Raw genomic sequence first — 14582 nt, 5'->3', positions numbered from 1 at the left:
TGGGGGGAGAGGACCCCCGGTCCTCTGGGGGTCTCACACCCCTCAGGGCAATCAGTAGCAAACATTGCCTTGCCCTGCCTGGATGGAGAAGAGCAGCCCCCAGCCCGTCAGAGCTCCTCTGCATGGAGGCTGTTTACTTTGGATTTCAACAAAGAACAAAACTTTGGCCGCAGTCCTCCTTGGCCAGACACCAGCTGGCCATGGATAGCAACGCTCCCAAAGACTGGGTGCCGTCAGGTTTCTCACTATGAGTGAGTGCCACAAAACTGGGCTGCCCCAAGGGGTGAATTGGAGCTGGGAATGACATCTGTGACTTGGCTGTCCCTCTGCCCTCAGACCCTGAAAGACTTGCCTGCATCAGCAAGTGTGAACCTTTGCAAATGCCTCTCATTAAGTCGTGCTAGAAATAGTGTCATTAAGGACCAGTTGTAAAAAATGGAAGTTTAAAATTGCCTGCCATGATACTATCAGGCATAAAATAATGACGACATGAACAAAGCAAAAGTGGTGGTGCCCTTCTCAAGCCACAACCTCAACTGAGCTGCCAGTGGTCTGCAACTGGCTGCCCAGGCTGTGAGAACAGAGCTCCGGACAAAGCAACAAGCATTTGTTTAAATGATCCCTTTCCCAAAGCCATTATTTCCAGCATTCATCCCTCCAGCCAGATTTTCTTTCCCTCTTCAGTTATTCCAAGGAGGAGAGAGCTGGAAACAAGAAAGCTTCCAAATGGATAGCAAGGGCTGACATTGCTACTTTGTATGACCCAGGAGAAATGTCCAAAGCACATCCTTAGCTTGTTAGCAGCTAGAAACCCGAAAGTGGAGAGCCTGGAAACTTTTATCTTTTGGGGGAAACATCAAAGGGGCTTTGGAAAGATGAGGGAGGCTGGGAAGGAAAAATTCCCTTCGCTTCTCATACGTGTTGCAGCTCTCAAATCAGTATTTTTCTCAGTATTTTTCCTCAGAGGAATGCAAGAACCAAACCCAAAACACACAGGAAGAAACAACCCACGGTTATGGTTTGCATGGACACAATTAATGCAAAAGCCTTTAAGGAGGGCTGTGCACATCTCATAGGGTTTAATCTAGAGCTCTGTAAAGCTGATGGCAAGTCTCCCAAGAATTTCAAAGTATTTGGGATCAAAGCATTGTATCTTTGACTCTCAAAGTTGGGAGTGTTGGAGGGTGTCAGCACTGAACCCAGCCCTGTGTAGTTCCATCCTTGTTGCCATGTCAGCTGTCTGGTGAAGCACCTCATCTAACTTCATGATCCAGGTTCTCCCAGCAGGTGAAGGAGCAGAAAACCACTTTCTAACACCCCTTCATCCCAGGATGAGCAGCAGGCAAGCTGAAGTGAAGCGAGATGACTTCAGTATTTCATAGGAGCACTTGGCACCTCCAAGGGTTAGGCATCCCTTTTGGGCTGCAGTGTCCCAAACTGCTTTACAGCGTGGCCTTCCAAGTTATTAATATAATTCAAGCAAACCAGTCAAAATTTATTTCCATGGGTGCCAGGGGTAGGGAATTCCCTAAGATCCTTTGAAAATAATCTACTTCCCCATTTAGCACATCCATCTGTATGTGACTGTACAGGCTGATGAAGCTCCTTCCACAAATGAGCTGGCACTTTAAGTGAGAAATATACAAGTGCAGATTAAATAAAATGTACCACTTTTTTTTTTTTTAATCTTGCCATTCAAACTGTTAAAAATCAGACAGGAGGAAAGAGAGGTTTTCCACTGAGTTGCACAGATCCCAGCATACACATTTTAGCTACACATGCTGACTTCACATTATTTGGCTAAATTTGGTTCTTGTAGGGTGCTACAAGAAAAAGTTCTTAATGTTCTTTCCTGGAATAATAAAGGCAAGGTCATAAAATGATCTTTAATGCAAATTCCTCCCTTTGATTTGAGCCACAGGATAGTAATCATGTTTAGGCATGGATCAGCAAAGACATCTGGAATGCAGCTTTATATGTCAACATACACCATAAGGAACACTGTGTACAGAACTCCAGACTGACAACAGGATCCCAAAAGTGCTGTTTGCATTAAGCATCCTGTTAATTAAGTGCAGCAGCTCCTCTGCAACAGGACATACTATGTCTTTCATAAATCACCTATTTGCCCCATAAATCCAGATATTCATTATTCTACCACTGATGAATATGAGCTGATGCTAGCCCAGAAATAATATCAATGGGACTTATGGGTGACAAAGTGACCTAAGTGGAATATTAACACCTGCATTTTTGATCCCCATGGCCTCGTGGAAAGCTGTAAACTTTCTCAGCTGATAGATCAAAGGTAGCAATTTCACTACGAAAGAGCTAAGGGCTGTTCAGTTTTTAAGTTCAACAACATAGGAATTTTACCAAGGGAAGCCCAGAGCTTCAGTGAGTTGTGGAATTTTACTGTTTTAGCAAGTAGATAATTTCAACTGTGGTACATAGGGATCCATTTAGCATTCCTGTTACCTTTCTTAGCAACATTTTAGGGCCATGACACTTCCAAATGACATATAATGTAAGCTAACATGGCATAAATATTTTGGCAACTGGCAGTGCTGCAGTGTTTACTCCCAGGGTGCTTAGATATCTCAATAAGGATTATATGAGATTTTTTTTTTATTAGACCCATTTTTTTTTAATATGCTGTTCCTGTCTTTTAAAACACTCCATGTCATGCCAGTTATTGCAACAAGGCCTGGTGGTTTTTGAGAGATAACCCACTGGGCCAATGAGTTTCTGCATGGAAACATTGTTTCCCCATAACCAGACCAGAGAGATTAATTGAAAAAAAAAAAAAATTAAAAATACTTTAATCTTTAAATATGCTCGTAAAGCGTGCAAAAGCTCAATCATTCATCGATTCACCAAAATGCAAGGGTCTAGAAAGGCATACGTACCTTCAGTCACAATGGTTGGGGCCGCTAACAAAATGAGTCTTTGGGCCACTCCAACAATGTTGGGCAGTATTAATTCTTGAAGAGCATCAAGGTTACGGATATCCAGGGCAGTATAGGCGAAGCTTCCATCAGTAGCAATCTGCTGCAGCTCTGCACTGTCAGCATTCAGGACCCCAATGCTAAATGAAAATATACCAGCTTGCTTCACCGCTAACAAGCCCTCTCGGATATCATCACTAGACTCTCCACCACTTATCAGCACTAAAATCTGAGGCACCGCTTCCTCTATCCTGCTGCCTCCCGCCTGGGTGAAGAGGTTCTCCACCACAAACTCCAGTGCCGCACCGGTGTTCGCTTCCTCGCCCCCGCGGAAGCCGAGTGCCTTCACGGCATCCAGGACATCCGCTTTTGTGGAGTAGCTGTTCAAAGCGAACTCGGTTCTGGGTTGATCACTATACTGCACCACCCCAATGTGTATCTGCTGAGCTCCAACTCTGAGGATTTCAATCAAATTTACAAGGAAATCGCGTATGGCTGGAAAATTGACACCTCCGATGTTGTTTGATCCGTCAATAAGGAAAATAAGGTCAGCGGACTCTTGAGCTTTAAAAAAAAGAAATGCAAAAGGTGAAAGCATTAAAATGGGTGATTACATGCAGTTGTAACAGTGTTCTGACATGATTCTTGGAAAACCAGTGAGAAACACGAAAATGAGAAAACAAAATAATGTGATCACTGAGGAGGTGACTTTTGCCTCTTAGTTCTGCATTCTGATTGAATATGAGTTCTAAGGGTCTTCCCAGTAGCATCCACAGCCCATCAAGGGAGGGCTTGAGTGGACACAACACAAGCCTGTGGCTGTAGTAACATGGGGGTTGGCATTACTGGCATGCAAGGAGAAACCTTGTTAAAATACAGGTTTTGGAAATCTAGATACATTCCATCAGTGGCCAGTACTGTCCAATATTTAGACAGAGCCAAAAGAGAAAGGTGGACTTTGGTGGCAATTCATGCCGAAGGTAGATGGTGAGGAGGTGTTTATCACTGCTGTCTTCTATTTTTTGGGAGGAAAAAATCCAACATTTACTGGGTGCAGGGAAAGCTTCAGCTTCTCTGACATGATTCTGCTCTTTTGCTGGTTAAACACAGAGGCTGAATATATGGGCTTCTCCACCATGAATAACTATTATTTAAAATGCATTTGTTAGAAACAATTGAAAAGGTTTTAGTTATTTTTCTTTGACCAGCTGCCAGCATCCACCTAAATTTATGTGTCTAGCAGGCTGACCCACACAGTTCTCAACCAAGGCCACACAGAAATTGTCACTTCAAATATTTTGCACAAAGATGGGTTGGTTATTGCCAGAGGGGTCTGGTCTGTATTCTTCATATGGATTCTGGATATTCAATCAAGGAATGCAGAATCAGGTTAAAAAAGGGTGATGAAATCAGTCATGACACAATTATCCAACTCTAGTTGTTGTGACCATACCTAGATGGTAACAAGCATTTGCTGAGGATATACACACACCAAACAAAGCTTGCACATAGTATGAACGTGGTGTTGAGGGGGAGTATTTTTGCTGTGAGACTTACCAAAGCAGACCCAAAATGCCCTGGTGTCTGCTCTTATTCCTTTTGCTCAACTAATTTTACCATCAACATCACCAGCGTGTTGCATGCAAAAAAGAGGGGGGAAAGGACCCCAAAGGATACTCGGATGTTTCCATGCTATTACTCTCCACTAACATTAAGAACTCAAATTTCAGACTATTTGCAGATGACTGACAAGTGACATTTGGAAATCTCTCCCAGTCAGCTCTCAACTTTTGAAAGCCAAGGGTGAAACCAGAAGAAAAGCTGGCATGTGGTTTAGCAAGGCCAGGAATAAATCCAAGGTCTTATTAACCAGCACTGACAGTAAATTGTTTATTTATTGCTGTTTTAGCTGTGTTACTGGTACATGTTTTCATAAACCAGGAAATCCAAATAATGCTGCAATTCCAGCGACAAAGGAGAAGGTCTCCAAGTCACTACCACTCTCCTGGACCAACTCAATGACCAGTGTTGGCTCAGAGGAAATTACCAGGGTTCAGAATTTCAAGGAGCTCCAGGATTTATTTCTCCATTGAAGAAAATTTAGGGGTGCTTAGGCTTGGTTTTACTCAGCCATTTTCAGTTGGGATGTACACGTTCCACTTCATCTTAAAAATGAAAGGGAACTATCACAGTGGTTTTACCCAGGGATGCTTTAGATATCCTGGATAACTTTTTGGAGGAGCAAGATTCCAGACACTAATGGGTTGCTCCCACCAAAGAGAAAATAGATAAGAAACAGATGTGTTGGATAATTTGTCATCACTGTAAAATAACCTTGTACTTCAGTGCACATTTATGGAACAAGCTGGTGTGGAGAACAAATAAAAGCATGCTGGTTACACAACTAAGCAAAGAGGGTCAGATGAGACAGGCAGCTCAAATTTAATAAATACTTCAGGGCAAACTTGGGGCTGACTGTTGTACTTACATGAGTCAGCTCCAGGGACTGCCACAGACCAACAGTTTTGGTTCTCTTTACTAAAACCACTACAGGGCTGGGGCTTTTTTACACTTCTATTTCATACTAGGGCTCGTTTCTACCATAGCATCCATAGCACTTTTATACATTTTAATGCCATATGTTGTAATCAGCTGAATAAATGACTTCTTAAACTCTTAGGCAGATATTTGTACCATGTTTTGCACACTGTTATTGTCCAAAGTTTAGGACCTGTAACATCTTTTCCCATGTTCAATACTCTGCATATCACCCATGCAAGTCATACAGGGGCAACACTACAACAGTAGGATTAACTTAAATTTGTGTTAGAAGGATGGGAAGGAAATGCTTGTGAAAAATACCTTTAAGCAGAAACTAACTTGGAAATGCATGGTATACATGAAGTATAAATTTTGCTTTAAAGCTTTGAAAGGAATGCCTGTGATTCCAGATATTTCTATTCAGTGGGGTTACCTGCTGGCATGGCCCAGAGGAGGACAGCCAGCTTCCAAAGACCAGCTCCCCAATCGATTTCAACAGGGAAGCACTGGGCTCTTTCATGGCTAAGATGCCCAACAGCCATCGGAGAGCTGTCATCAAGTTGGGTACAACATTCATTTTCCACATATATTGGTGTAATTTCCTCAGCAATGGCGAGACTTTTGTTATATTTGTGGGGCAACTACTCCCCTGTGGCTTTTCTGTGACCTGGATATTTGCCCTGTCAAGCGCTTTGCACGACAAAAAACACACATGAGCACAGCCTTTTGGTGTTGCTCGGTGTCATGCAGTGATGGAGTCTGGCATGAGGGTTAATCAGGCAAGACAACACAGGGGGATTAATGTCACACTGCCTCATCACACTGCCGTGGCCTTACGTCGCCCCACAAGCTCTCGACCTTCAGATGGAGTCTCAGGAATAAAAAGAAAGGTTTGATCCCCAGGACTTCTGTTTTGAAAAACAACATAGCTGCTCAGAAGGTTCTTGCCATGCTGGAATTTCATAAACAGAGAAGGGATGGAGGAAGACTGGTTTGTTTCTTTTTTCCAGGGAAATTGGGCCCTGCTTTGCAGTCAGTGCAGGTCCATTGAAGCCAACGAGGTTTGCAGGGAGGTTTCAGTTACAGGAAAGGTCCAGTGCTCCAGCAGGTGGAAGCCATGGGCTTGCAGAGAAGACTCTCCAACCACACACCTTCTCCAGGTGCATGAGGCAAGAGGATGAGGGACAGCTCATGGGTGGGCTTTCAGCAGAGAAATTCCCCACCCAGCTTCTTTTGCTGTCTTCAGCTAAGAATGTGACTTTCTGGAATGGTGCACTGCATATCTCCCTGTCTCCCCACCTGGTTCCCCACAACCAGCAGTGACCTTCTTGATCCCCGGAGGATTTTCAGTCAGGGTCACTGTCAGGTCTGGTGTGCTCATCCCCTGTTTCCCCACCGTGGGAGTGAACAGGACAGGGCAATTTACTAAACCTGCTGAGCTCCCTGTGCTTGAATTTCCACACCATATGTGCCAAAGGATGGCCACAAGGTGCCACTGCCTGTTCAAGAATACCTGCCCTGACTCCTGGCAGCCCTGCAGTCTGCAAACAACAGCATCTCAGCAGCTGCAAACAAGGGGTCACACGCTTCAAACCTTTGTTTTTAAGCCTCTGAACGTCCATCTCAGTCTTGCCCCTACGGAGTGGCAACGCCAAACAGCACAGCGCCAGCAGATACCACCAGTCAGCCATTACCTGTGATGTCTTTTACCAGTCCTTTGGCTCCAGCCTTTTCTGGAGTCATGGAGGAGCGGACACTCGCCACTAAGTCTCCAACTATGCCGTGGAGAGCAGTAAAATTCTCTAGGTTGAAGCGGTGCGTATCGAGGGGTGCGCTTGCTACTTCCTGCAATTCCCCTTCCACTGTGTCCTGAACGCCGACCGCAAACAGCTTTACACGGGCCGAGTTAAGGACAGATGAGGGCAGAGCCACATCATCGCGGGGCTGTCCGTCTGCCAGCACTACAATAACCTGGGGCACGCCTTCACTGGCTCTGCTTCCAGCAGCTTTAGTGAGGTGCTTCTCCATTAAGTACTCTAATCCTTTTCCAGGCTCGGTGCCTCCCCCCACGTAAGTCATGTTGGCAATATGGGACAGGACGTCCTGGATGGAGGGGTAGGTGTTTAACTGGAACTCTGTGTGGGGGTCTCCGCTGAACTGGACCAGGGCAAAGCGAAAATCATTTCCTCCCACATCTAAAGCTTTTACAACATCATACAGAAACTCTCGAATGAGTTGGAAGTGTTCCTTCCCAACGCTCCAGGAGGAATCCACTAGAAATATTATATCAGCCACAGCAACGGTTTTGACAGCTTTAAAAAAACAGATGGGGGTTTAGGATTTTGTATTGGTCAGCACAGGCATGCCTCCTCCTCCTCCTCACCCAAACAACCAACAGCCTCCTTGGCATGGTGAAAGTGAAGCTCAGCTTCCCCTTATTGCCCGCAGATAAATGAGAAGCACTGAAGAACAACCACACAGCCACCAGAGCCCCGGCACCGCAGGTGCTCAGGGAGAGCATGCGACCTGCCCGGCCCAGAGAGGGGGAGCCAAGGTGTCTCTGTCCTCCTGCACCCTCGCCCATGGGTTTGGACACCAGCCCTGAGCCAGACAGAGACACTGGCAGCTTCACCTGGGAATTTAGGCTCATTTGGTTTCTAGCTGCCCGTGTCTCTTGCATGGTTTTTGCTGGCTCCATGGTGGTGCTCAAGGAAGGAAGGACAGCTTGGTTTAAGCAGCCTGGGTGTTGGCATGAGTTATCCGTATTTTTCCTGTTGTTAACACCCACTTGGTGACACCAGCTCTGGTCCCAAAGGCACCAGCACCACCTCTTTAAACAGCCTTTCTGCAGGTTAGTGGCGGTGCTCTTCTCACTGCTAGAAGCCCTCCTACACATGCAGGGAGGGTAGAACAGCTCTGACCAGGAGAAGACCCTCTCAGGACCACCCTGAGTGCAGGTCCCACACCCTGGTGCCCTGCAAAGCATCCTCCACTGCATGGCACCAGCCAGTGTCATGCTTGGGGAGGCACAGTGAGTGTTGGCCAAGGCCTGGGTCCCAAGGACCCTCAGCAAGGTGGGAGCTGAGGAGCAGAACATCTAGAATCCATCCACAACATTCCATGGACATGCACATTAAACACCAAACAGTGCCAATGAGTGGTTGTACAGGGCCAAAGTCAGGTGAAGCAGTCCGGGCTTACCTGCTTGCTGCTGAGCACCAACCGAGCCAAAGCCTGAGAGCAGGAGGCAAAACATTGCCACGAGGGGAAAATGTCGATGTTTCCTCATTTTGCTTTTCTATGAGTTTTTCTTTTATTCTCTTTGTTTCAAAGCACCTGACGTGAGACCTAAGGGAGGAAAACAGGGAGAGTGAAAAATAGCGCAGTGTTGGTCAGGCACAGATGAGGCATGAGGTAGAAAAGCCAAATCATGTGGGTTTACAGGGCTTTTGTGGCACTTTGGCAGGAAAAAAGAATTCTTTGCTGCTGGACAGAGTGACAATTCACACAATTGACCTTCAACCACCTCTGTGGAATTAGATGATTTTTTTTTTTGCCTTTTCTGTCCCAGGAAATACATAATATATAGGAAAATGCTTAGATTTCTACTACCAAAATACACAGACGTCTCCACCTGCCTTCCCCACCCATGGATGACCAGCTGATACATTTTTGCCAACATACTTCCTCTTGCTGTTGCCTTTTCTCACTTTATTTCTTCCAAACACCACAATAATTGACCCGAACATCCCCCTTTGCCTCAGCTCACCTTTTCAGCTGTCCCAAATATACAGATGGAAATTTAAGCACTCCAGACCCAAGTAAGCCACATGATCTGGCTGCACAGCAAAAAGGCCTTGGACTACCCCAGGCTCAGAGCCCTGGTTGTGGAATAGCCTGTGCTGGCTGATCATATTTTGGAAAGGCACCAAGAATAATATTTTATCTGCTGGAGCCAAAAAATATAATTTAAGCAAGTTTCTTATCTGTGATCCACCTGGCAAGCCTTCTGAAACAACGTCTCCACCATGAAGGCTGTGTTCCTGTTGTCATGGAGATGACCAAATTATTATTTAATCTTCATTTCCAAGCCTACAGAGCAGAAACCAGCAAGGCTGTCTTAACTGGGAAAATATCCTCCCAAAAGGGAACACAGTGATTTAATACCTTTTATTCCCTCAGAGGAGTTCAATTGCTCAAATCAGCCAAAGTGACTCCAATACATCAAACTGTTACCCAGGTCAGCATAAAAGGAAAAAAAAATGTGATTCCATTTTCTTATTACCATCCTTGCCAATTCCATCGATCCAGATAGTTATGACCAATACAAAAGCCTAAGAGGGCTTAGGGGAAGAGTAACTCTTATTTTTGAGGAAAACTGTGGTAATTACACCGATGGTCATGGCTGGCATGGCTGGAAACAGAAACAAGAACTGGGAATATGGGAAAATCTGGACATAAGGAGCTAATCCCACTTTTGTTGAAGAGACACTCTTCAGGGATATCCGAGGGCATTTCTGTGGAAAGGAGGGGACAACTTCCACCTGGTTCCCTGAAACCCATTGAGATCCTGACAATTCCTCTGGCTCCGTGCACATCAAAGCTGGGCTGGGGTCTGGTCTTTCTTGGGATATTTGCAGCATTTGGTTTTTCCTGTGCTCCAGATGGAATTTGTGAATGTCCTATAGCATGAGTCTGGCAAAATCTCTCCTCTGCCTTTCCCCCAACGTATTGTAGTAGTAGTAGTAATAATAATAATAATAATAATAATAATACCATGTGGAGAGACATTGAACAGGCCCCCAGAGCCAGAAGCTAGCATGCAATGTTAATCAAGATATGGCAAAGTCTTCCCTTTTATTGGCAACCTCTCAGTTTACAGGGTCAACTGCTGCAGCCCAGGGGTATCATTGTCATTCCTAAAGAGACTAAATCATCACCTTTGTGAGCTGGCACCCATCCATCCCCCTGGCTGTTCCAGACCTCTCAGTACCTCCAGCAGGAGCAAACCTGCCCAGTTGGACCGTGTCCTTGATGGACATCTTGGTCCCAGAAAAAATAGTTTCACCCAAAGGACACATGGAGAGGGCTTTTCCCCTGAGCACATAAATACAAAAAGGTCTGTAGGTCCCAGAGCTGAGTTCTGCAAAAAGCACCAAGCTAATGACAACCACCCACCCAAACTCATGGGAGAGTATTCCCTCTGGGAAGAAATTTATGGAAGAGCTTTAAGTTTTTGAGTGGGATTCACTTGCAGTGTCCCTTGGGATTGTATAGAAGCCTAGAAGAGCTTGAAATACTGGACAACACTCTCAGGCATAGGGTGGAATTGTTGGGGTGTCCTGTGCAGGGCCAGGAGTTGGATTTTGATGATCCTTGTGTCTTCTTTCCAGCTCAGGATGTTCTCTGATTCAAGATGTGTCTCAAATCCTCAGAGCTGTGGAGCCAACCAAGGATTGCTGGTAATAACAACCAAGGATTGTTGGCAGTAACCCACTCTGGGAAAGAACAGGATGTGGATGGAGAAGAGGCCACATGGAGGTAGGACAGCATTTTATGGGAAAAACATCCTTATTCTGGCAAGGGGAGATAAGCACAGCACAGGGATGATATTGAGAAGCAGGAAGACCTCTGGAGTCTCTGACACCTTTCAAGAAAGGTCTAGGGAAAGCATGTTAACTAATTTCCATAGAAAGTGAGAAATTTTTCACCAGGGCAGGGAAAATGTAGCTATAAAAGGTACAGCCATGAAGCCCAGGTCCATCTGTGCCCCTGGATATCCCATCAGCTGGATCAATGCTGGAGTCAGGAATGCTGATCTCTCATTCTCCCTTTCTTTCTCTCTCCCTCTTTAATCTATCACCCTCTCCCTCTTCCCTTTCATTCTGTCCTGTATCCAAAAGCCACTGCCATGTGCTTACACTGAGATCAGGGAGATCAACAACTAACACACCAAATTCCACGCCAAGTGTGTAATTTGTTAATAAAACTTCGTAAGCTTTTGCAGGCCCTTTCCCTTTTTTCTTTCAACCATAAGCATCTACAAACCTTTGGAGTCCCCTTCCCCTTAAAGGTGGGATGTCACATTGCTAGCAATGAATGAAAAACATGAAATAAAATACATGCTGAGGAAAACAGCCCATTATAATAATGTGTGCTGTAAAAGTGCTCATATTTCTTTCCCAAAATGCAGGAATTTATGTTATCATCCTGTTTATTAGCTGCTGGCAGCCAATCCCTCTTCAGACACAACAACTGGGGAAGAGCAAGAGCATCAAGATAAACCAGTGAAAACTGATGTCTTGCTGGCTAAAAAGCAACAGGACTGGAGCAAACATTTGGGGGCTTTTTTTGGTTTTAACATCAAGCAGCTGCTCTGAGCCTGTTTACAGCCACAAAATGTAGCTGAAGGGAAAAGTGAAACTCCCCAAGGCTCTGATCTCCCCTGCCCGCAGGATCACCCATGATCTCCCATAATAGTGGGAAGTTGAGATTTTCCAGAGTTACAGAATTTCTTAGGTTAGAGAAGACCTCCAAGATCGAGTCAAACATGGGGACTGACTCCTACCTTGTCACCCAGCCCAAAGCACTGAGTGCCACATCCAGGTGTTCCGTGGACACCTCCAGGGATGGAGACTCCACCAGTCCCTGGGCAGTCCATTTCACCTCATTCTTTATTTCATATTTTAGGAGGCCTCCAGATCTATTTTCAGCTTTCTCTGTGACCTCCATCATGGTATTTATAGTTCTGTGCAAGCAGAGGGACTTTTCCATGCACAGGAGATGAGTTTTAGCATCACACAAAACCATCCTAAAGTCATAGGAGCCAGGATTAGTCATCAGAAGGAAAAAGGCAACACCATCTTGCAGGAAGAGGTGATGGAGGTTTCTTAGAGATTGACAACTTAAGGAAAAGAAGATTCTTTTAGAAGAGCTGTTCCTAAGCAAGATTTTCTTTTATAGCCCCCTCTCCATGGTACTCATTAGCTAATGAGGAAGAGTTTGGTGCTTGCAGAAAGGGGTGGACAAGGAGATGATTCTCCTATAGGGGATGGCCCTTGAGAAGATGATTCAGCAAGGACAGCAACTTTTTATTAAAGGTAACATAGCAGGGGTTGGGTGGGTGGAGGTAATTTTTTTTCTTTCCTTGGTTGGGGGAGTTCAACCAAAAATCTACTCAGCTCTGTTTTAACTCAGCAGAGTCTGTGGCTCAGCGAGAAAAGTGGGTTTAAGACAGTGAATAATGTGATTTTTATTGCTTGGCTTGCCCTCAGTGAGGCACAACAAGTAATTTCCGTTGCTCAATGTGTTCTTGCTTTGTGTCCCAAATTACCACTGGTTACAGAAGCTGGAGGTGGCAACAGTTTGCAGGGGATGGATGATAAAACCAGAGATGTGAAATCATTTTAATACTTGGTTATGGTAAGTATTTGTTTTGCAACTTTATTCTCTGGCATTGTTGGGTTTTCAATAATGTATTTTCAACAAGGCAATTTAATTGTGGATTTATTTCATTTTTTTAAATGACAATTTCCTTACAATCCTGTGGGGTGAAAGCTCTGGTGAAGCTTTTGCTATATCCACTTCAGGCTGAAAAACCTGACTGCTGAGTGCCTTTAGGAAGAAAAAGAGTTTTCCTGAACTGTTAAGTTAGCACCAAAATCTGGGGAGCCAATTTCTCTATGATTCATGTGCTAAAAGATTAACTCCTGTAGCCTTCAATAATCTGGAAGTTTTATGTCTGTCTAGAGTTTATACAGTGTGTGCCGACCTCTTAATATTACAGTATTTCATCAGAAGAAATACATCTGTTCCTAATACTGTTCTCAAAAAGCAATCATTTCTACCCCTGACACAATGAAGTGATTTCCTTAAATATTTTCCCCAGCAGCTATTTTTTGCATATATTGCATACTTCTCTGCACATAAAATATGACATTTTACATATTTTTTTCCTTGAGTGTTTCAAATTCACTTTCTAAGCAGTTGTTTGCTTGTGTGTGTTGAGGTGTTTTTTTTTCACTAGAGTGTAGTGAAAATAAAATAGATTGGATAATGGGAAGTAATTCTTCCCTGTGAGGGTGGGGAAGCCCTGGCACAGGGTGCCCAGAGAAGCTCTAGCTGCCCCTGGATCTCTGGAAGTGTTGAAGAGGGCTGGAACAAAATGGTTTTTAATGTCCCATCCAACCCAAAACATTTTGTGATTGCATTTCTGACATTTGTTCCCATAATCTGCTGGAAAGCTGAGCAGCCTCTGGGAAGGAGCAGAACACGGCAACCACGGTAGGCAGAGAGACTGGCACATTTTCTGGGGATAAATGGTCTGGATTTGGGCTTGGCCTTGTGCAGCTTTCCCAGCTGGCACACCCAGGGACCTTTGGGATGCCTCACTGCCCACAGGTTATCTGATCCAGTTTTCCTGCTCAGCCATGCAGCATCCACAAAAAAAAAAAATATATTGACTAAAAACCTGAGAAACAATTGCAGCCCTTAAATTCCCTTGTGCATGTGGGGTGGATCCTGCTTTTCCCATGTGAAAAAGAGGTGGATTTGCAGCTGGGTCCCAATGGCTTTTCTGAAAGGGGGAGAGGGAGAGCAAAGCATCATCCCATAGCTTGTGCAGGATGCTGTGAGCATCCTCTAGGTCCCTGTAGAAGTCTGTCTTATAGGGATGTCAGAGTCAAAACAAAGAGGCTTCTGCCTTCACCTGCATTTGCTTTCTGGGGATTTTCCCTTGTCCACCATCACCCTGCTTCCCAACCAAACTGCTCAGCCTCAAATTCCCTTGACCTGGCTGTTCTTTGCTGTATCCACAGCCGTGAAGGGCAACATTTGTAAGCCCTGTCAGTGGCTTGGAAGTGGACACCAGGTACCCAGAACAGCAATTTGCATCCCCAGCAGTGGGATATGATTGCAGTCATGGCTGTGCAGTGAGCAACTGGGAGAGCTAGCTCCCAAAATCCTAATGTGGAGCCAGGGAGCTGCAGATTGCCCTCTGGAGGAGAGGCGTGTTTCCCTCTCTCCAGGATTAATTCCCCCTTAAACTTCCCTGAGCTGGGGAAAATGTTAGCCAAAAGCTACTCCCGGTGTGAT

General features: G+C 45.0%; 1 protein-coding gene across 1 annotated transcript in view; it reads right to left on the bottom strand.

The window, feature by feature from the left end:
- COL6A3 (collagen type VI alpha 3 chain) overlaps nucleotides 1-8778 on the bottom strand; it is a 48887-nt gene extending 40109 nt beyond the window's left edge. Inside the window, exons 1-3 of the mRNA XM_062506662.1 lie at nucleotides 8691-8778; nucleotides 7184-7801; nucleotides 2910-3512 (exon numbers count right to left, since the gene is read on the bottom strand). Coding sequence (XP_062362646.1) covers nucleotides 2910-3512; nucleotides 7184-7801; nucleotides 8691-8778 — 1309 coding nt within the window. The remainder of the gene's footprint in view (nucleotides 1-2909; nucleotides 3513-7183; nucleotides 7802-8690) is intronic.
- Nucleotides 8779-14582: the final 5804 nt, after the last annotated feature.

The sequence above is a fragment of the Cinclus cinclus genome, chromosome 21 (genome assembly GCF_963662255.1).
Source record: "Cinclus cinclus chromosome 21, bCinCin1.1, whole genome shotgun sequence".
NCBI classification, from domain to species: Eukaryota; Metazoa; Chordata; class Aves; order Passeriformes; family Cinclidae; genus Cinclus; species Cinclus cinclus.
Note: the sequence above shows the minus strand (reverse complement) of the source record. Positions and strands in the feature narration are given on the sequence as shown.